The sequence below is a fragment of the Pinus tabuliformis genome, chromosome 1_2 (assembly GCF_031772625.1).
Source record: "Pinus tabuliformis cultivar Carrire ecotype Pingquan chromosome 1_2, CPIR1, whole genome shotgun sequence".
Lineage (NCBI taxonomy): Eukaryota > Viridiplantae > Streptophyta > Pinopsida > Pinales > Pinaceae > Pinus > Pinus tabuliformis.
This window is the reverse complement of record NC_142298.1, coordinates 94,016,162-94,037,978: the sequence shown is the minus strand read 5'-3', so window position 1 is coordinate 94,037,978 and position 21,817 is coordinate 94,016,162. Positions and strand designations below refer to the sequence as shown.

At 38.0% G+C, this 21,817-nt stretch overlaps 1 protein-coding gene and 1 pseudogene across 1 annotated transcript; one reads left to right on the top strand and one right to left on the bottom strand.

The window, feature by feature from the left end:
• LOC149204615 (polygalacturonate 4-alpha-galacturonosyltransferase-like) overlaps positions 1-8,077 on the top strand; it is a 51,967-nt pseudogene extending 43,890 nt beyond the window's left edge.
• Positions 8,078-19,216: 11,139 nt separating this feature from the next.
• Positions 19,217-20,340, bottom strand: LOC149204614 (glutathione S-transferase U15-like). Its single transcript, XM_089393327.1, has 2 exons — positions 19,973-20,340; positions 19,217-19,869 (listed from the first exon to the last, which is right to left on the bottom strand). The coding sequence occupies exons 1-2, from the start codon at positions 20,303-20,305 to the stop codon at positions 19,501-19,503; spliced, it is 702 nt and encodes a 233-aa protein (XP_089249453.1). The 5' UTR covers positions 20,306-20,340; the 3' UTR covers positions 19,217-19,500.
• Between the last annotated feature and the right edge of the window lie 1,477 nt (positions 20,341-21,817).

The window sequence follows — 21,817 nt, the reverse complement described above, 5'->3', positions numbered from 1 at the left end:
CTATGTGTGAACCAGGGAATGAAAGCTGGTCTACGAGATGGACCACTCTTCCTTTATGTGGAAAACACATCACTCGAAAGAGTGAGGAAACAATAGCTCCCATGCTATAAATGTAGTCACGCCCAAGGAGTAGATTGTAATCTAAAGGTCCTTGGACTACCATTACGTTCAGATAAACAGTTTTCCTTCTCAAAGTTATAGCCAAATTTGGAAGGATCCCTAACGGTCGACTGGTTCCTTTGTCGAACTTATCAGATTTTGCATCTCAGGCAAAAGCGATGGTGAACCAAGTGCTTTCCAAGTAGTTTAGGAAAGGATTCTCACAGAAGCCCCTTCATCTATGATGGTACCAACCATGACCATTTTGTATGTTTGCACTATGATTCAAAATGGTACATTAGATGGTAAACGGGGTCTACCTAGTAGATTCCAATAGAAGGAGACAACTAGGTTGCTTGGAGGTGGGACCGAATAAACGGTAGGATACATCTTTGACGAACTTCCTTCCTACAGTAAAGGAACAGGTAAATTGCCCCCATGTTCATCGGAGTCTGTATTTACGAAAATGATTTGAACGGTGTCGTTCTCATTCTCTTTGGTGACTGTATCATCTGAAGGTAAATCCTCTGAAGACAAGATGGGGTCGACTACCGTCTCGACCTGTTGGCTTTGGTCCGATGTGGACTCAGAGGGTTTATCTTCAATGTTAGGTGCTTCAACCGACAACAAAGGTGCGTTAGTCAGATTTTCAACTAGAAATGGACTCAGCAAGAGTTTCTTGTATCTAGGAGGGAGTCGCTGCAGTGATGCAGGACTGTTATCCAAGACTATTTTAGCTTCATCCATGAAGGGACAACGGTGGAGGGCATGATCGCCTTCACACATTTTGCAAGGAAATTTATATTTTCCTTTCTGTCTGATGACTTTGTTTTCACAAGTTGACAGTGTACTCTCAACATGATCATCAGAGGTTGACGACACCAGATTGTGCAAGCGGGGAGACCAGTCCCTTAAGATCCGCGGGATGCAAGGACAATCTCGATGATAGTGGTCCCCTTTGCAGATGACACATGGAGATTTAGGTCTGGATGGTGTAGTGTGTGGATTTTCACTAGACGATGCACGGTTGCCTCTTTTTGTCGTTTGCTCCTTCTTCTTCTTCTCCTTCCCTTTCTTCTTCTTCTCAGTTACTTGGTTTTTAATTTTACTATCTTCACCAAGAAAAGAGGAAGAATGAGAGGGAGAAACAAACGAAGTAGAAGGTTGGGGGGTAACTCTCGTATCATCTAGTTGCTGATTTAATTGCTCAGGAATCACGGTGCTTTGAACGACAGAGGTCGAGAAAATCCATACCGACAGGCCAATTGTCAATCCTGGAAGGGACAATGTGGCCATATGAGGTGAACCAACATCTCCCCAAGAGGAGAAAGGACTAGGATTCCCCCCAAAGGGAAATCCTTGTTTGGTGGACTTGATTTTCTCAACCTAAGATCAACGAGGGAACAATGACGTTATTCTGATTAAAATAAATTTTAGACGCTTTGACACAACTTGCTTTTTCAATTTTTAAGAGTTGAGAAAAAGCTAAAGATGACTCTAATCGCCTTCGATTTTTAATGAGCCTGAAGTGACAAGTGCTCAGATGGACCTTTTCCTTTAAGGAGTCTAAAAATGAACGAAAGAGACTACTCTAGAAATCTAGACAGAGGGATTACCAAACCAATCGAAAAACTGCAGAATACTTTTTACGGTATGGCGGTCAATCTTCCCAAATGCTGTGTTCAGTGCATTGCGATTGATAGGGCAGCAGACACAGCTTCCTAAGGATAAAGGATATAGCCTATTGTGGTCTCCCAATATATACTCGAGGTACATGTGAGCACAAGTCTGTACTGGCACTTGTCGTCGCAAAGAGGAGGAATCACCCAACCTACGATGAAAGCGACAGTTACCAGGCTTTACGACGCCGGAATACGTCTCTAGCCTAGACTTCTAGATGTTGTGTGTTAGGTTCCAAAGTGTTTTTATGTTCATTGAATTTATTTTACAGTTGATCTTTCTTAAGAAGTTTGCCTTTAAGGTTCACCACGTGATGTAGATATACAACTCCTAAATATGCAATCTAAGATGATAAAGAGTCATTTACTCTTCTTTTTGCAATGAAAATCCTAGCTACTAAGGAAAGAGAAACAAAACCCTTTCAACATAGAGCAGAGAGCACACACTAGATGCATTGTCCTAAATCAAAATTAACAAGCAGTCTAAATGCAAATGCACATGCATGTATTTATTTTCCGCTTTCTTAATGTGTGAATGACAAAAATAATGCAAAGTACAAATCTGAATTATATCTTCTTTCAAAGCGACAGTACTAACGATTTTCTTTTCAAAAAACGAAAAGGAGACAAGATGACACTTTGCGATTTTGAATTGAAAACTGATTTCAACACTTGAAATACTATTAATTCAGATCAAATACAAGAGTAACAGTGTAATCGACTATTAAAAAGAGGAATATTCTTTTCCTTGACTGAAAACGACACTTGCGACACTTTCAAATCAAAAGACGACAGTCCGATTAAGCTACCATTTTGTAAATGAGAACTATGAATGGCGAAAAATACATTAAAAAACATTCACAAACCTTTTTACAATGGAGGCTAGATGATGCAAAGGAAGGGGGTTTCAATAGTGGTCTGCTGATCACAAACAACAAAACTCCTAAATAAAGCTGAAGACAGTGAAGAAAAAACCAAAATCTGGAGGCAGAAACAGTCTTATCTGATCATCGCACCTGTAACATAGGGAAACATGGATGCATCTCACCTACTGCACACGGGAGGTGCGATGCATCTATATTGCCAAGAAGAGAAGGTGCGATGGTCCACGGATGAGACTTTAACATGGTTTTTGGTCACAGTTTGCAGCTTAGTTCAGGGATTTAGGCTAAGCTAATGATAGTCAGTAACTACAAAATATAGGGGCTGATCTAATGAGGTTACTTGAGCTACCTCTAGGGCACTCAGGATGTTTGAAAGTCAATTATTCAGTTCATAAAAAAACCCAGAGATTGACTAAAGCAGCGTTGATCTACTTTTCACTTGCATAGCAAATGCAGTTCGAAGGCTAGCTGGTTTAACTTCAGGCTCAGTCTGTGGTTTATGAATCAAACAAATAGAGACAAGCAATCAAACTAATTCCTCCCCAGCGGAGTCACCATTTTTTTATCGGGAAAACTAGTGTCTATTCAGAACTGCTATTCCCACTAAGACAGGTAGCTATCTTAGAAACAAACAAACTAAAGTCACTTGTGCTTTCCTTTACGAGAGATAGATGAGAAAGAAGCAGAGAGTACCAACCTCAGTGTTTTGCTTGGCTCCTTGCTTGTTTCCTTTCCCCTTCGACAGAATCTCGCCACTGCTTCCTTACTTGTCCCACTTCAAAGAGCACCTGTAGAATCATAGCAGCATAATACCATCAAAGCATAGAAATCTATCGCTGCAAAAAATATAGGATCAGATATATATTGACCATACAAATGCATATATCAACACATATACACAAGAATATGGAGGAAAACTCAGATAGCTTTATTGATAAGAGTAGTAGAAGAGAGGATTACAACCACTTGGTCTGACCCAGCGCCATCCTCCCAGCTTGAAAGCCCTCTTCACCTCATACAAAGCAAGTTCACCCAACAATGTCTTCAAAGAGAAACCAACAACACTTCTTTGTAAATTACCAAATTTCGACCTCTGGATCTCTGGGATGAGGGATCCATATATAGATATTTGCAGGGGAGTGAGTCAGCTTCTGGGATTTTGATTAGTGTCATCTCTCTGATAGTTATTGGTTCCACTTGGAGATTTCATGATCTCTTACTCATCCTTGGGCGAATTCAGGGAGACAAGTGTCAAATGAGCAGCTTCTAGAAGATTCTTAGGGTTTCCACCTAGCAAACTGCTTGTGCCATTTGTCTGCTCTAGCTCATCGCACCCTACAAAAGGGCTTTCCAGTATGCATTGCACTTTTTTCATGTGGCAAGTGAGATGCATCGCACCCTTAGCACTATATAATCTGTATGGTCCTACTTTGACCAGTTCTGAGTGGTTTTTCATGGAGAACTTCTGGGAGATGATGTAATCAGATGACCTTTCTCCTTTAGGGTATGAGACAACACTTTTAGGGACTTAGAAGCCCTTGGTTTATGGACATATGTGATTGGGGTTGTAGTGCCCAAATATGTCTATGACATGAGGAAAATCCTTAGGGGGGTAAAATGAATGACGAGGTGCAAAAAAAAACTTCCAATGATGAAGAACTTCTTACGATCTTTCAAGAGGATGACACAAGAAGTGAACATCGAGACGTCGAAGAGAATTCTCTTGATGGTAAGTTTTTATTTTCCCTGGTTAACTAACCTGTGCTGTTGGTAGCCTACTGTAAGGTAACATCTAGTCAAACTCTCAGGACAATGGTTATTCTAATGCATACCATTTGCAGCTTGAAGAAATTCCAACAAAAGTTTTGTGGAGGGTAAAATTCTTTGCTCCACTAGATCGCTACTTTTTGTTCTCATGGAAACAGGAATTATTATATTCTTTTCCAAAATTCTTTTTGAATGTTACTTCTCCAATAGAAAATTTTTATATTTCTTAGATTCTAGCATAGTATACTTTGATTTATAGTAGTTTAATGCTTACAACAATTGAGACAAAAGAGGGAGAAAAGGTCAACAAAGCTGATCCAACAAGATGAAGAAGAATGAGTTCAGCTTGAAAATGCAGAAATTAAACGTTCCAAGGAGGTAGATTCTGTTGTCCTAGGAAAATACAGCATTTGGAGGCGAGAGAATGAGAACTAGAATTCTGAATCCACTGTTAGATTAATACGAGACCAATTGATCATGGCTAGGGTGTATTCAAGCATTTCCCAGGCTAGGAATAATCGTGATTTATACCAGGAATTGATGCTTTGTATTAAAGAATGTCAGCGTACATTGGGTGAGGCTAATTCAGGTTTTGATCTACCTCAAAGGCAATAGTTTTTCCCATTGGCTGCTTCTAAATCAAGAGTAGTAAGTGCTTCCATTTGCATTTGGTGTTCATATCCTTTGTTTCTTTTAAAGTTGCATTCTGTGTGTCAATCTTTATGCTTTTCATTCTCTTTTTCATGGCCGATAATTGATATGCATGTTTCAGTGCACTTGAGAAGATCAAGGCTATGGGTCATGTCCTATCCAAGGTTAGAGAATAATTTTATGACTGTGCGACAGTAACAAAGAAGTTGCGAGCCATGCTTCAATCTACATACGAGAAAGTAAGGACCTTGAGAAATAAAAGTACACTTTTAAGTCAGCTGGCAGCAAAGACTATTCCCAAGGGCCTGCACTGCTTGTCCATACGATTGAATATATAGTATTACTTGCTTCCTCTTGAAAAGTGAGAATTTCCTAAACAGGACAAGTTGGAGGATCTGACTCTTTATCACTATGCATTATTTTCTGACAATGTATTGGCTGCATCTGTGGTTGTGAATTCAACTGTCATGAATGCTAAGGTGAAGCGTTATTAATTTAAAATACTCTAAAGTTTGGAAGTCCAACAGTTTTTTTGCATTTTACATTTAATATTTGGTTCTCATTTTAGGTGATTTACTTGTGTTTGCAGGAATCTGAGAAACATGTATTTCATCTTGTCATAGACAAGTTAAATTTTGGGGCCATGAAAATGTGGTTTTTACTTAATCCCCCAAGGGAAGCTGCAATACATGTAGAAAATGTTGATGATTTTAAATGGATCAATTCCTCCTATTGCCCTGTTCTTTGCCAACTTGAATTCGCAGCTATGAAAGAGTATTATTTCAAGGCAGATCACACGACTACACTCTCAGCAGGTTCCTCCAATTTGCAATATAGAAATCCAAAATATTTATCCATGCTAAATCATCTTTGTTTCTGTCTTCCAAAAGTTTATCCCAATCTGGAAAAGATCCTTTTCTTGGATGATGATATTGTGGTGTAGAATGATTTGATGCCCTTGTGGTCAGTAGGTCTTTATGGAAAGGTTAATGGTTCAATGGAAACTTATGGAGAAAGCTTTCACTGGTTTGACAAATACCTTAATTTTTCCAATCTGCACATAACCAGGCACTTTGATAATAATGCTTGTGGTCGGGCATATGGGATAAATGAATTTGATCTCAAAGAATGGAAGAAACGAGACATAACTGGAATATATCACAAGTGGCAGAACATGGTAAGTGTGTAGTGTGGTTTATTTATGTTAATTTCTGCGACGCTTATTTTAAAGTATTTGAAGTAAATCTAAAGTAATTAGCTAGAAAAATTGATGGGTTTTTCTTTGTTTGATTTCTAAGTTTTTCTTTTATTGTATGTTAGAATGAGGATAGAGTGTTGCGGAAGCTTGGAACACTACCCCCTAGATTTTCGCATTGGCTGCTTCATAAATCAAGAGTAGTAAGTGCTTCTATTTTCATTTGGTGTTCATATCCTTTCTTTCTTTCAAAGTTGTAGTCTGTGTGTCAATCTTGCTACTTTTCATTCTCTTCTTCATTGCCGATAGTTGATATGAATGTTTCAGTGCACCTGGGAATATCAAGGCTATGGGTCATGTCCTATCCAAGGCTAGAGAACAATTTTATGACTGTGCAACAGTAACAAAGAAGTTGCAAGCCATGCTTCAGTCTACAGATGAACATGTAAGGACCTTGAAAAAGCAAAGTAAATTTTAAAGTTAGGTGGTAGCAAAGACTGTTCCCAAGGGCTTGCACTATCTGTCCATGCGATTGACCATAGATTATTACTTGCTTCCTCTTGAAAAGCGAGAATTTCCTAAAAAGGACAAGTTGGAGGATCCGACTCTTTATCACTATGCATTATTTTCTGACAATGTATTGGCTACATCTATGGTTGTGAATTCAACTGTCATGAATGCTAAGGTGAAGTGTTATTAATTTAAAATACTCTAAAGTTTGGAATTTCAACAGTTTTGCTACATTTTTCATTTAATATTTGGATCTCATTGTAGGTGATTTACTTGTGTTTGCAGGACTCTGAGAAACATGTATTTCATCTCGTCAAAAACAAGTTAGAGTTTGGGGCCATGAAAATGTGGTTTTTACTTAATCCCCCAGGGAAAGCTACGATACATGTAGAAAATGTTGATGATTTTAAATGGCTCAATTCCTCCTATTTCCCTGTGCTTCGCCAACTTGAATCCGCAACTATGAAAGAGTATTATTTCAAGGCAGATCACCTGACTACACTCTCAGCACGTTCCTCCAATTTGAAATATATAAATCCAAAATATTTATCCATGCTAAATCATCTTCGTTTCTATCTTCCACAAATTTATCCCAAAATGGACAAGATCCTTTTCTTCGATGATGATATTGTGGTGCAGAAAAATTTGATGTCCTTGTGGTCAGTAGATCTTCATGGAAAGGTTAATGGTTCAGTGGAAACTTGTGGAGAAAGATTTCTCCTATTTGAAAAATACCTTAATTTTTCCAATCTGCACATAGCCAGGAACTTTGATCCTAATGGTTCTGGTTGGGCATATGGGATGAATGTAGTTGATCTCAAAAAATGGAAGAAACAAGATATAATTAGAATATATCACAAGTGGCAGAACATGGTAAGTGTGTAGTGTGGTTTATTTATGTTAATTCCCATGATGCTTACTTTAAAGTATTTGAAGTAAATCTGAAGTAATTATCTAGAAAACTTAATGGGTTTTTCCTTGTTCGATTTCTAATTTTTTCTTTTATTGTATGTCAAAATGAGGATAGAGTGTTGTGGAAGCTTGGAACACTACCCCCTAGATTGATCACATTTTATGGCTTGACCCATCCTTTGGACAAGTCCTGGCATGTGCTGGGTTTAAGATATAATCCTAGCTTGGAACATTCAGAGATTAACAATGCAACGGTTTTTCATTACAATAGGAACATGAAACGTTGGTTAGAGTTTCCAATGACGAAGTACATGCCTTACTGGATAAAATATATAAAATATGATCATCCTTTCTTACAACAGTGTAATATAAATGAATAGTTGTGACCTCAATATTCATACTGCAACATATTGTCAGATGCAAAGTATAAAGGCCCTTGATTCTGGAAGACTTGTCTGTCTCTATTCATTTTGATAATTCATTCTGGTTCATTTGTTTTTGGAGTTCCACAGAAGGTTTCTAGTTTATGGCTTAATGAGTCAATTTTTTGGAGGTCCAATGGCCTAGTGAGGTTTAAGATTTACAAATTTTATGTCCTCATTGTATTCCTTCATAGTTAGAAGTAAACTCCTATATAAGTATTCCTTGCATTTGCCTGGCTTCCTCTGAGGAAGAACGACCACAGAATGAAGAATTGAGCCCAGACGAAGAAGAGGATGACCAGGAAGAGCTCGAATCCATAACTTGGCTGATGGCAGATGATGACGAAGATGATGAAGACAATCAGCCGGTGAGTGCGTCCAGGGCAGACGATGATCAAGATACTTCTGCCAGCGACGATCAAGATGCTTCTTCCAAAACTGATGGCGAGGTAATTTTGTCAAACTCTATTTCTTTTTCCACTCCTTTTATTTGTCTTTGGCACTTTTCAAAGCCCTTTTTTCTTAAAATTTTATCATTGTCATATCCCCCTCTGCTTGTTTTTGGCGCACCGTGCAAGTTCGAGTCTTCCATTCTGTGTGGTCTATGGTAGGTAGTGATTGCTATGAGTAATAGAGGTAAAAACTAGAAATCCAACACACTAATGCAGCAGAGGAGAATTTTCAGTTATGGGATATGAATCTATAAATCCAATACAAAGATAGGTGAAAAACTATAAGTAGAACCCCAGAAACCAGTGGTGAGGATGGAAACATAAAATCCAAAGTCAAGAAGAGTGCAATCTTAGATAATAGTAATAAAAAATCCTGATTATGGACTTTATAACAATTTAGTGTCTAGTTCAGCTGATTTCATCTAAGCGTCTTAACGAAAGATTGTGAAAATCTAGATGTAGGATTTAGATCCCATGCATCGGTCTTGCTTGCGCTTGTGGTGGGGAGGAGTTTAATTCGATTTAGAAAAAGCTCTGCAACATCACAATTTCATTTTCCCTGAGAAAGGATTGTGCAAAGCTAGATGTAGGATCTAGATCTGATGCAATTGTCCTAACTGCTTATGTGAAGGGAGGTAGCTATTTCGATTTAGCAATATCTCTGCAGCATCAAAATTACATTTGTCTTTAGAAAAGATTGTGGGGAACTAGATGTAGGATATAGATCTGACGCACTTGCTCTACTTTCTTATTTGGTATTTTTTGTAGGAGAGGGCTATTTGATTCAGAGAAGGCTCCTCGATTTTGCAATCGCTCTACAGGATCACAAGTGCATCCAATATCAGTTTTTTGGAAAAAGAAAATAAAAATTAAAGAGTTAAAACTATACACCCAATACATGGATGCAAGTGAGTCCGATTCTCGATAAAGCCCAGAATTGGGAAGCAAGTACGGGAGGAAAAAGTCATAAACCCAATACAGAGAATGGAGAAACGTATAAAGAAAACACACCTCAACATGAAAAAGACCAATATTAGAGCTAATAATATAAACCCAATACAGAGAATAGAAAGCACTTATGCAAAAAGCATGCCTAAAGACCAGTATTGGAGAGCTAAAAGCATAGACCCAAATGAAAAAATATACCTAAAGGCTTGTAGGGAAGCTAAAACCATAAACCCGACACAGAATGGCAGACAAATCACAACAAAAACATTTGGAAGGCATCTAGGAAGGCCAAGGGGAATTCTTGGCAAGGAACCCAAGAAGGCTTAAATAGAAAAAGTTTATGCAAATTTCCACGGTATCATACAGGGGAGGGAGTTTCCTGGTCTAATCTCAAATAGAAAAAACTTGTGGAATTTTCCAACTAACAACTCGGAAGCAGCAAAGTCTGTTAATAATAATCATACAGTGGACCTTAAAACTATGAAAAGGAAAAGTAGGTAGAAGGTGGTGCACAAAGAGCCAATGTAGTTTATCCATTAATGTTGGGTTGTGTTATATTCTTTCCACGACTAACCCGGGCGGAGCCCCCCCTTCATTGCACCGATTGTGTAGTGGGGGGGTCACAGGGGGACGACAGCCCCCCCTGTTCGGGGGGTTTGAGGGGGGCGGGTAGCCCCCTCTACGGGGTCTGGGGCAGCGCCCCGGGAAATTTTTTTTTGGACCCTATGTTAGGTTGGGCGAACCTACCTATGGTTTTCGGTCCATGGTATTGGATGCTTCGGCATGTATAAATATGTATTGTAACATTGAAAGGAAAATAATGAAAAATCAAGCTAGTAGTCCCGGTTTTGGGATCCAGGGGAAAATCTCTGTGTATATGTGTTTTATGTGTTATGCTTTCGCATTGTTTATTTTTCTGTGATTTAGAATACATATGCAGGTAATTTTTGTACGGGGTTAAAACCTACATTTGATATCAGAGCTTTTTTGGCTTCAAGGGGACGCCTTTGTTGCTGAGGGGTTTCACTCGGGCCTGTGGTAGACCCTGTTCAGTGGGAGATCTGTGAGATCGATTCTGGTGGTGAAAGAAGATGGCGAGCAGCGGAAAGATAGAGATTGAGAAGTTCAATGGTCAGAGTTTTGAGTTGTGGAAACTCAAGATGGAGGATTTGTTGGTGGATAAAGATTTGTGGATCGCGGTAGATCCAGGTACTAAACCAACGGGAGTGATCAATGAAGAATGGAAGAAGTTGGATCGGAAGGCAAAGAGCACAATACGATTGTGTGTCTCAGATTCAGTATTGCTGAATGTATCAGGGGAAGCTACGATGAAGGCTTTGTGGGACAAGTTAGGGACTTTGTACCAATCTAAGTCTCTGGTGAATAAACTGTTCCTGCAGAAAAATCTGTATAACCTGAGGATGAAAGATGGAGACTCGGTGACAGAGCATCTGAACGCATTTAATACTGTGGTAAGTCAGTTAGCGTCTGTTGATATTAAAATTTCAGATGAAGATAAGTGCATCAGTTTGTTGTGTTCTCTACCAGACTCGTGGGATAGTCTGGTTATTGCAATAGGTAGCAATGCAACTTCTTTGCAGTTTGATGAAATAGTCTCAACCTTGCTAACAGAGGAGATGAGATGGAAAAATATGGAGAACCAGAATGGTGATGCCTTGTCTGTACGAGGATGGTCCCATAATAGAAACAAAAATAAGTCATCGAGTGGGAGATCTAAATCTAGAGGGAGATCTAAATCTCTAGGAAAACCTGTAAAGGTGGTGTGATGGAAATGCGGAAAAGAAGGGCACTTCAAAAGAGACTGTAAATCTAAAGCTCTTGATAAAGGAAAGGGATCTGATGATGCTCCTTCTGTAGAGGCGAAAACCACCTCAGATGAAGGTGGGGATGTGTACTTGGCTTCTTCACGTGCACATGTAGATCATGAGGCATGGCTGATTGACTCAGGTGCATCCTTTCACTTCACTCCCCATAGAGAGTGGTTCTATGAGTATGAGAAATACGATGGTGGTGATGTCTTCTTAGGAGATGATAGGAAGGCTAGAATCATTGGTCGCAGAAAAGTAAAGTTGAAGTTGCAAGGTGGAAGGGTTAGAACACTTCCGGGTGTTCTGCATATTCCTGCATTGGCCAAAAACCTGATTTCTGTAAGCAAGTTGGATGATGCAGGTGTAAAAAAAGTGTTCAAGAAGGATACCTGCAAGATGGTTCGGGGAGCACTGGTATTGATGTGGGAAGTTCGGACTGGAACTCTGTACAAGCTGCAAGGTAGCACTGTTGTTGATTGGTGCAACAGTTCTGTGGTTCCTGAAAGTGGAGCTGAAAATCTAGTGGTCTCTGGAGAGAAGACCATGCTGTGGCATCAAAGGCTTGGACATATTGGAGAGAAGGGCCTTTGAATACCTCATGGTAAAGGTATGGTAGAAGGTACGAGTAATAGCTCTCTAGGTTTTGATTTCTGTGAAAATTGTGTATATGGGAAGCAGAATCGGGTGAGTTTCCCCTCTGGTGCTAAGAGGGCGAAACAAATATTAGAGCTTATGCACAGTGATGTGTTTGGACCTGTGAAAGTTCCATCACTGGGTAAGTCTGTGTACTATGTATCATTTATAGATGACTTCTCAAGGAATACATGGATATGTTTCCTTAACAAGAAATCTGAAGTCTTTGACACGTTTAAAGAATTTAAGGCTCTGGTGGAAAATCAGACAAAGAAGAAGATAAAGGTGTTGAGGACAAATAATGGTGGAGAGTTTTGCAGCAAGGAATTTGAAGAATTCTGTAAGAAGTGTGGTATAGCACAGCAGAAGACTACTCCATATATACCTCAGCAAAATGGAGTCGCAGAAAGAATGAACAAGATGTTGATGGAAAGGGCAAGAAGCATGCTCAGTGGTGCCGGGTTAGGACAAGAATTCTGGGCAGAGGCGGCGGATAATGCATGTTACTTGGTCAACAGGTCACCTTCATCAGCATTGGAGGATAAGACTCCACAAGAAGTACGAACTGGTAAGAAACCCAGTCTTTCACATCTGAGGGTATTTGGATGTGATGCATATGTACATGTTCCAAAGGAGAAACGAACCAAGTTGGATAGTAAATATGAAAAGTGCATCTTTATTGGGTATAAGGATGGTTTAAAGGGTTATAAGCTTTGGAACGCAATAACAAGGAAGGTTGTGTACAGTCGAGATGTGGTGTTCAGAGAGGTGAAAGATGTTATTAAACATGAAGTCCAACCAAAGGAACCTGAGAATATAGAGTTTGAGCTAAAGGAGGAAGAATCAGACTCTGCAGCAGAGGAGGAATCAGAAGATGAAGAGCCACAAACTCCGTTGTGAGAAGATCAGTTCGAGAAAGAAGGCAGCCAAAAAGGTATAGTCCTTCTGATTTCTGTTTAAATTTTTCTTTGTCTATTACTAATGATGATCCCAGAACTGTGAAGGAAGCAGTAGATTCAGAGGATGGAAAACTCTGGAAAGAGGCCATGGTTGATGAAATGGCATCTTTGCACAAAAATGAGGCTTGGGATCTGGTGGAGTTGCCGACTAGAAGGAAACCCATTGGCAACAAATGGGTGTTACAAAAGAAGACAAATGCAAAAGGGAAGGTGGAGAAATACAAAGCTCGGTTGGTAGCAAAAGGATATTCCCAAGTGTCGGGAATTGATTTTGGTGATATTTTTTCTCCTGTTTCCAAGGTAACTTCTATTAGATTACTTTTATCTATTTCTGCTGCTTTTGATTTTGAGGTAGAACAGATGGATGTGAAGACAACATTTCTTCATGGGGATTTGGAAGAGGAAATCTACATGAAGCAACATGAAGGCTTTGTGATGAAGGGTAAGAAAGAACTGGTATGCAAGTGAAAGAAGTCTCTGTATGGGTTAAAACAATCACCAAGGATGTGGTATCAGAAATTTGATACATTTATACGGGGACTTGGCTTCACCAGAAGCAAAGCAGATCACTGTGTGTATTTTAAATTGATTGGTGACCGTGTTATTTATCTGGTCTTGTATGTGGATGACATGTTGCTTGTTGGAAATGACAAAGAAATTATCCAGGATTTGAAGACCCAATTGTCCTCCAAATTCGACATGAAAGATCTTGGTGCTACAAACTATATTTTGGGCATGGAAATTAAAAGAGATCGGGAAAAGAGGAAGCTCTGGTTAAACCATAGGAAGTATGTCGAGACAATACTGCAGAGGTTTAATATGCAAGATAGTAAACCGATGAAGGTTCCTATTCTTGTAGGTGTGAGGTTATCTGCTGAACAGTGTCCCAAGACACAAGAAGAGGAAGAGGACATGTCCCGTGTTCCATATGCAGGTGCAGTCGGTAACCTGATGTATGTAATGGTTTGTACTAGACCAGACATTGCACATGCAGTGGGAGTATTGAGCAGGTTTATGTCAAAACTAGGGAAGGAGCACTGGACAGCAGTGAAGCCGGTTTTCAGGTATTTGCGTGGCACTAGTGATTATGGTTTGTGCTACCAAGGAAGACCAGGATTGGACAGAGTGTTTGATATTCGTGGCTTTTTTGATGCAGACTGGGCTGGAGATCTGGATCAGAGAAGATCTAAAAGTGGGTATGTGTTTAACCTATTTGGAGGTGCAGTCAGTTGGATGAGTAAGAAACAATCTGCAGTGGCACTATCAACTACAGAGGCATAATACATGACAGCCACTCATGCAAGCAAGGAAGCAGTTTGGTTGTAGAGATTGTGTTCAAGTATGGGGTTAGTACAAGGCGCTACAAGAATATACTGTGACAACCAAAGTGAAATTTTCTTGGCAAAGAACCCTGCTTATCATTCAAAGACAAAGCACATTGATGTTCAATATCACTTTGTGAGGGATATGATAGAAGACAAAAAGGTGTTGTTGGTAAAGGTGGACACTTTGAAGAATACTGCAGATGCATTGACAAAATCTGTGAGCTCTGAGAAGTTCTCTTGGTATAGAGAAACAATGGGTATTTCAGGGCTGGAAAAATGACTAAGCTCTCCTGTGGCCCCCTGTGGAAAGAAAACAACAAGTGGGAGATTGTTGGGTTGTGTTATATTTTTTCCACGACTAACCCACGCAGTGAACCGGAGGGTTAGAGGGGGGCGGAGTCCCCCCTTCGTTGCGTTGATTGCGTAGTGGGGGGGTCACAGGGGGGGCTGTAGCCCCCACTGTCCGGGGGGTTTGAGGGGGCTGGGTAGCCCCCCTCACGGGGCTGCCCCGGGAAATTTTTTTTTGGACCCTATATTAGGTTGGGCGAACCTACCTATGGTTTTCGGTCCATGGTATTGGATGCTTTGGCATGTATAAATATGTATTGTAACATTGAAAAGAAAATAATGAAAAATCAAGCTTGTAGTCCCGGTTTTGGGATCCAGGGGAAAATCTCTGTGTATATGTGTTTTATGTGTTATGCTCTCGCATTGTTTATTTTTCTGTGATTTAGATTTCGTATGCAGGTAATTTCTGTACGGGGTTAAAACCTACAATTAAACCATTTGCAATGTTATTATTATTATTTTATTTGGGGTATATACCCATTATAAACTTTCTTCATAGGATTAATCTTCTTATTTATTGAAAAAGAAAAGAGTGGGATATGTTCAGAAAAATTGATGTCCAGTCAAGTTTAAATAGATATTTGATTTTATCAATTTTTGAGATGTTACAGCAATGGTCAGTGGGACCCAAATCACAACGAGTGGACCCAAATCACTATGATTGGTATGAATATAAAAATGAAAACTTAAAAATCTAGAACTACAGTTGGAGCAGGGTCCAGCAATTGCTTGAATCTCTTCATGTGGAATTTAAAAAATATGCCAACAAACAAGAAAATATTTTAAAATGTTGTTATCATGGAAACCATATTTGGGTTTGATTCATTGTTGTACAACAAAGGACAACAGGGGTGGCAACTAGTTTGTGGCTGGAATTAGTTTGGATAAATTTAAGGGAAAATGGAGAGTATCACATGTCCTGCAATTTTACGTACACGTGGATGTGATTAAATATGCAAAATTTCAATTTGGTGAATATTCTTATATATCAAACAAGCTGTTTTTAGTGAGATTTTTTGGATGTTTTTTAGTGAGGTTTTCAGGTTTAATTTCTCTAAAATCTGGCAGAAATTTATTGAAATCACAAGCTTGATTGGTAACCCCTGCACAATAAAAGTTCCCTAGAGGTTTCTCAAGGCGCTAATCTATATATATAATCAAAAAATCAGTTTAAATAACACAAATCAAGATTTCACTTCAATTTTTTTGTCGGATTTCGACCCCAAAAAGTCCAAAATATTGCACTAAAAACAACTACTATATCAAATTTTTAACCCCAACTGGAGGAATCCAAATGTGGATTATATGGAAATTGTTTGTAAGAAATATAAGAAGGATGGGATTGGTTAACAATTTTGAGACAAAATGGGGTCACCACTACAGTGTAGTGTCTATACATTTTGAATGAATGTATGATATATGAAAGAATCAATGCCTTTTAGTATTTTGTTTGTTTAGGAATGGAAGGCACACAAGTCTCTTCTGTGTAGGTCCGCTGCAATACACCAAGAATCTATGGTAGATGACTACTTTAGAGACTTTTTCTTTTTCTACTTCCTTGTCTTCCTGTATGTAAAGATTTCTGGTGAATAAATTGAAACCCTTATACCTATTGATATGTTTCCTTATGTCTCAAGGTATCTATGTTATTACTAGGAAACCCTTGAAATCCGATCATGCTAATAAGATTTGACTTTTTATAAAAGGAGGACATGGGGGTGGGCTTTGATCCACTTATGCGTGCATGGGTCATGAGACCATTGATATAATCTCTTTGGATGTAACCACATGTATGGTCACATCCTCAAGGTTTCCCTTGGCTTCCAGGGTAAATGGCCATCACGAGAATCTAACGTTTCCCAGTGCTAAAAAGCTCCTCGATTTTCACCATTGGATCTAACTCTTTTGGGTTGTTATGCAAATAGATAAATATTATTTATTTTCGAGTTATTGGTGTGAATTTGATATTGCTATCATGCTATAAGAAATTTTGGTTATCTTTTTCAGAATGATATGGTTAAGGTAACTTACTCTACTAGGCCATATTCTCTATGATGTGCACCTTGTAACTACAAAACCTGTTATACACATATAATACTTAAATGTATAAATTGAATAGTTTTTGTAAAGTGAAGTGTTTTAGTGAAAAATGGTGGTTGGAAATCCATGCTTATATATGTTTTCCTTTAGTTAGACTACCTTTTGTTAATTTATTTCGTCAATGAAGACTTACTGAAATTTACTCATAGCATGCTCATTGTGACAAATTTAAGTCAACTATTGAAGAGATTGAAAGGGAGGAAGCAGCATTACTTGAGGATCTTTATTCTACAGATCGAAAGTTTGCTGAATATTACAATGTAATTGTGTGAAAATATGTAGTTTTCACCTTCAGTATGTAGAATTTTCTAAAGCTGAATTTATTACTTTATATAATTCATTTAAACATTTTTTATGGCGGTGCACAATGTAGTTTTTCTTATTGTTTTTCAAGTTTTCAGTCGTTCAAACATTTTAGTAATTTTATTTCACATCTCTGTGATTTTATGATGTTATTTCAAACATGTCTTACCATCCAATGTAATTTACATGCCTTACCGTGCAATGTAATTTTTTGTTGTTATTGGAGATTTAAAATTTGAAATCTTATTTGTATTTCTGTTTGACATCCACATGTTTGTTGGTTTGTGCATTATTTTCTGTTTACATCTCTAATTCCTGTGGGTTATTGTTTTTCTTCTAGTTTTTGGAGCAAATACTTGGAGTGTTACTTAAGTTAGTTAAATATTTCAAGCTACAACACCAACATCAATATGTATTCCATATTTACTCCATGTCTGCTATTTTATTTTATTTTTTTCCATAAAGAAACCCGTAATTTTATTCATATTGAAATGATTGAATTTACATTTTGCATATACACTTCATCAATGTATTCATATAAAACCTCGACAATAACAACATTTAAAGGACCACACCTAAATCTGTCTGTTAATATTACTTCAAACAACAATTTTTGTCCTTCTATTTGTAGAGCATGTGAGACTAATGTTGTGAGGCCACTATTATGATATTTTGTAACATTCATTCCTCGACATTTATTTGTCATGTGGGATGGGTTGAGAAAAGCCTGGCTCTGCAAGAGATGTGAGACAATGAATGCCAAATTAAGGTTAGTTTTTCTTTCCATTTCACTTGTTGGCCATCTGAAATAATTGTTATTTTGTTTTTTTTCTCCATGGAAAATTTCATAGAGAAACCTTGGGGACTTCTGTGCATTTCATGGATGGTACCCACTATTAACCTATTGGCGCTGATTATAGTGATGGACCTAGGAGAAATATCAATTGAGCCAGAAAATAGGGGCAGCCAGTCTCGGACTCCAAGACCTCTGCATGAAGCTCAAAGCATTAAAGCACTCGAGATATCCCACTAGGCTATAGTGATTGTTATTTGGTTATGTGTTATGGCATTGCAAATGGTTTTAATAGAATTTGATTTAGAAATCAAATTTATATACTATACATTCCTTCTATAAATCTAGTCATTTTGCTTAAGGTCCCGCTCTTTAGCTACATTGATAGGTGCCAACTCCCAATACTTGTGTCCCATGGATAGAAGAAATTGTTGAATGTTAGATGTTTATTTTTTCAACACCTGAAACATGTCATGATAGAAAAATAGTTAGAGGGATAATGTACAATATTATCTACAAAGAATGTGATGATCAAACCATGATATTATCTATGCAGTAGACAATCCTGCATCACTGGGGAAAGTTAATGATGTCTTATTTCAAAGCTCATGTTTATGCCTCCGAGAGTACCCAGTCAAACACATTAGATAAGTCCACACCTGACCATATAACCACTAGTAGTAAAAGCTTTTGCACATAAGTTAGGCATTGATTATGACGTGAAATGAAGACAAGCAAGTTGGTTTTAGTGGTGGCATCTTAGCTCAAATGAACGATTTATCAGAGGAATGCCAACAATTCCTTTCTAAATGGAGCTTTAGTCTTCATGCTATAGCCCCAAGGCTCCATGCTAAAAGAACAAAATGTACCTTATATGTAAGCTATAAAAGGCATGGTAGGGACTCAAGTAGGAACCCAAAGCTTGGCTCATAATGACTAATGAGCACTTTAGGGCAAATGGGTACATGATAACTAAATCTAAAATATTAATATTATAAATTTAAGAAATCAATAAATTTATAAAATTATTATGAAAATTTAATATTTTATAATGTAATAATTATTTGACAATATTATTTATCAATATTAATATTAATATTAATATTAATATATTTATCAATATCAATATTTTTATTTAAGAACATTATATAAATTAATACATCATTTAATATAAATATACTAATGTGATTTTGCATTTTGCATGTGATTAATATCATACTTTTATTTGCATGTGATTGATGTCAACGGATATGAATCAGATTTTGCATTTTGCATGTGATTAATATCATACTTTTATTTGCATGTGATTGATGTCAACGGATATGAATCAGATTTATTTAAATAAGTATGATTTTACTGAATATATTCATAAAGATAAACACACAGGGAAACTAGATAGCCCACAGATTTTTAACGAATGCGAATTCACATGAAACATAACTCCAGTGTTCGAAGGACCGAAGTGAACAGTAGCATATATAACAATATTATTGCACCGAAATCCCCCGGCAGCTTTATTACCCACCAATTCTGCAGGAGTATCAGCTCACCTGATACATAAATCCAGCGTTCTGTCTCGCAACATCGAAGCACAACAACACACAAAAAGACCAACGAAAACACCTACTATCTAAATATTATTATTTTAGCTATCTTAAATATTATTTAACTATCCGTCAGCCGCCTTCTTTCTAATTGCCAGGGGGTGGTGATGTCAGCTTCGCTCTCCTCGCCGACAGGAATACAAATAACTCGGCCCGATCGGGCAACGCATTTTTCACTTTGTCGGCTTTACAAAATTGGTCAGCCCATGCACTTAATAGCGGCGATTTTTGTGTGTCCATTAAAACTATATTGGTAACCTTCTCGACCGTTTGGATGAGTACCAATAGCGAGCCCAATGCGATGTCAACCAACCCTATCCCATCTCCTCCAAAATACGCTTTTCCGGTACTTCGCAACACTTCCTCCAACAAAAGAAGTTTTTCCACCGATTCTTCACCCGCTCTCTGTTGCTCCTCACCCTGGCCCCTGAAAGCTCCTACAATACTTGGAAAGACCTGCAGCCACGAATACTTCATATTAGACACGGAAATACAAACCAGTAATTCAAACTTTAAAAATCCCTAATAGCAGATAACGAAGTAGGAATGCATAAATTACCTTATCGTCTATGAAGGCAGCCCAGAAGCGGGCCACGGCTCGGTCATATGGATCTCCGGGCATCAGAAATGGCGCTTTACTGTCCCATGCCTCCTCGATATATTGGACAATAATCATCGATTCACAAACAGGCTTGCCGTTGTGGATGAGCACTGGAATCTTCTTGTGAACAGGGTTTGATTGCAGTAGCAGCTCGCTCTTGTTGTTGGGGGTGTCCTCTTCAATGAACTCATAATGGATCCCTTTAAGAGCAAGTGCTATGCGAACCCGCGCCACGAAGGGACTGCGAGTCACACCTAACAGCTTCACTTGCCCATCTTCACAACCCTCCATTGTTATGAAATCTGTTTTTTCAAATGTAATGCGTTTCTCTTGCATATGTGTACCTACCTCTGGTATCTCTAGTGTATTATATACAAGTTTCACAAAACTTGTGCCGCAAGTCACGCTTCACCAGAGTGCCAATTGGTCCTTGGCTTCCACTCGTCTTTGCCAATTGGGTGGAACGATGGGTAGGTTCACGCACTTACTTCAGGAGGCCCGCCACCTGTGATCAATAACCTTCAAGAGGCTGATGCAGATACTAATGGTCTGCATAATCCCGCTTGCACTCGCTGTCTAGATTCTTTTTTAATTGGTATTATTTTTCAGGTAGAGAAAGATTTGGCCTCATCGACCTATTATATAAATTTTGAATCAATTATAAATTTTTTATTAAAATTATATTTTTCAATTTATTAAATTTAATGCAATGAAAATTTGTATATAATTTTAATTATTAATATATGTGACCTGAATAAAATTTTAAAATTTTATATTAAGAACTCTAAATATATAACACCAAAGTGTTCTGACGCTTTATCTGTCAAATCTAAATGTTTTGATCGCCCCTTGAAATAGATTCCGTAACCAATAAAGTCATCAGTTTGTGGTCCTTGAAATAGATTCCGTAACCAATAAAGTCATCGGTTTGTGCTCCTTGAAATTGTAAGCATTGTATTATAATGTGTGAAAGTTCGTAAGCAGTGATATCATTAGCATTTAAAGGTCTCTGTATTGACATCTTCATTCACCCTCTTACTTCTTCACTTACCCTCCACGATTTCCTTAAATGCGTACAAGTTTTTCTTAATTAGATATAGGGAAATAGGGAAATTAGATATTCTTAGTTTTAATATTTTACAAGGGACTTCATTCATAACCTTTTAATTCCATGAATCTCATGGTGATGAGACATTGTTAATTGGTAACAAATATTTTATACATTTAATGGAGTTTAATTTCAAAGAAGATTTATAGAAATTTAGTGACCTCATCTCTTAATGTGGTACGGGGCAATTTTTTTTTCAAATAACTAAAATTACATTGTAAAGAACAAATTAATAATGACTAGCATTAATTACACTTTGGAGGAAGTAGTGACTTAGTTACCTAACTAGCTCAAGACAACTAAGAATTTATCCAATAGTGAGAGATTGAAGTGTCTTGTTCATATTCAATTGTTTGCAATGTATTGGATTGGTTGTACAACTTTTCCATGAAGTATCTTGGTATTTGGAAGAGGCTTAAGAGGGTGGCACACGTTTCAGCATCGATAACTAATATTCATGCCATGAAAAGCATGTGGACAACATGGATGGAAATCATAGGGGTATCTTATCCAAGTGTAAAAGAAGGCGGTTGAGGAGCTAAAGAAAATCGGTTCTCACTACTCAACAAGGTGATAAACACATGCCATGAGGAAGCATCACAAGACCTAAGACCATTGCATATTATTTGTTTCCTTAATATTTTTGAACTATATAAGATGGACGAGATCATTTGTGCACATTTAATCCACGGGAA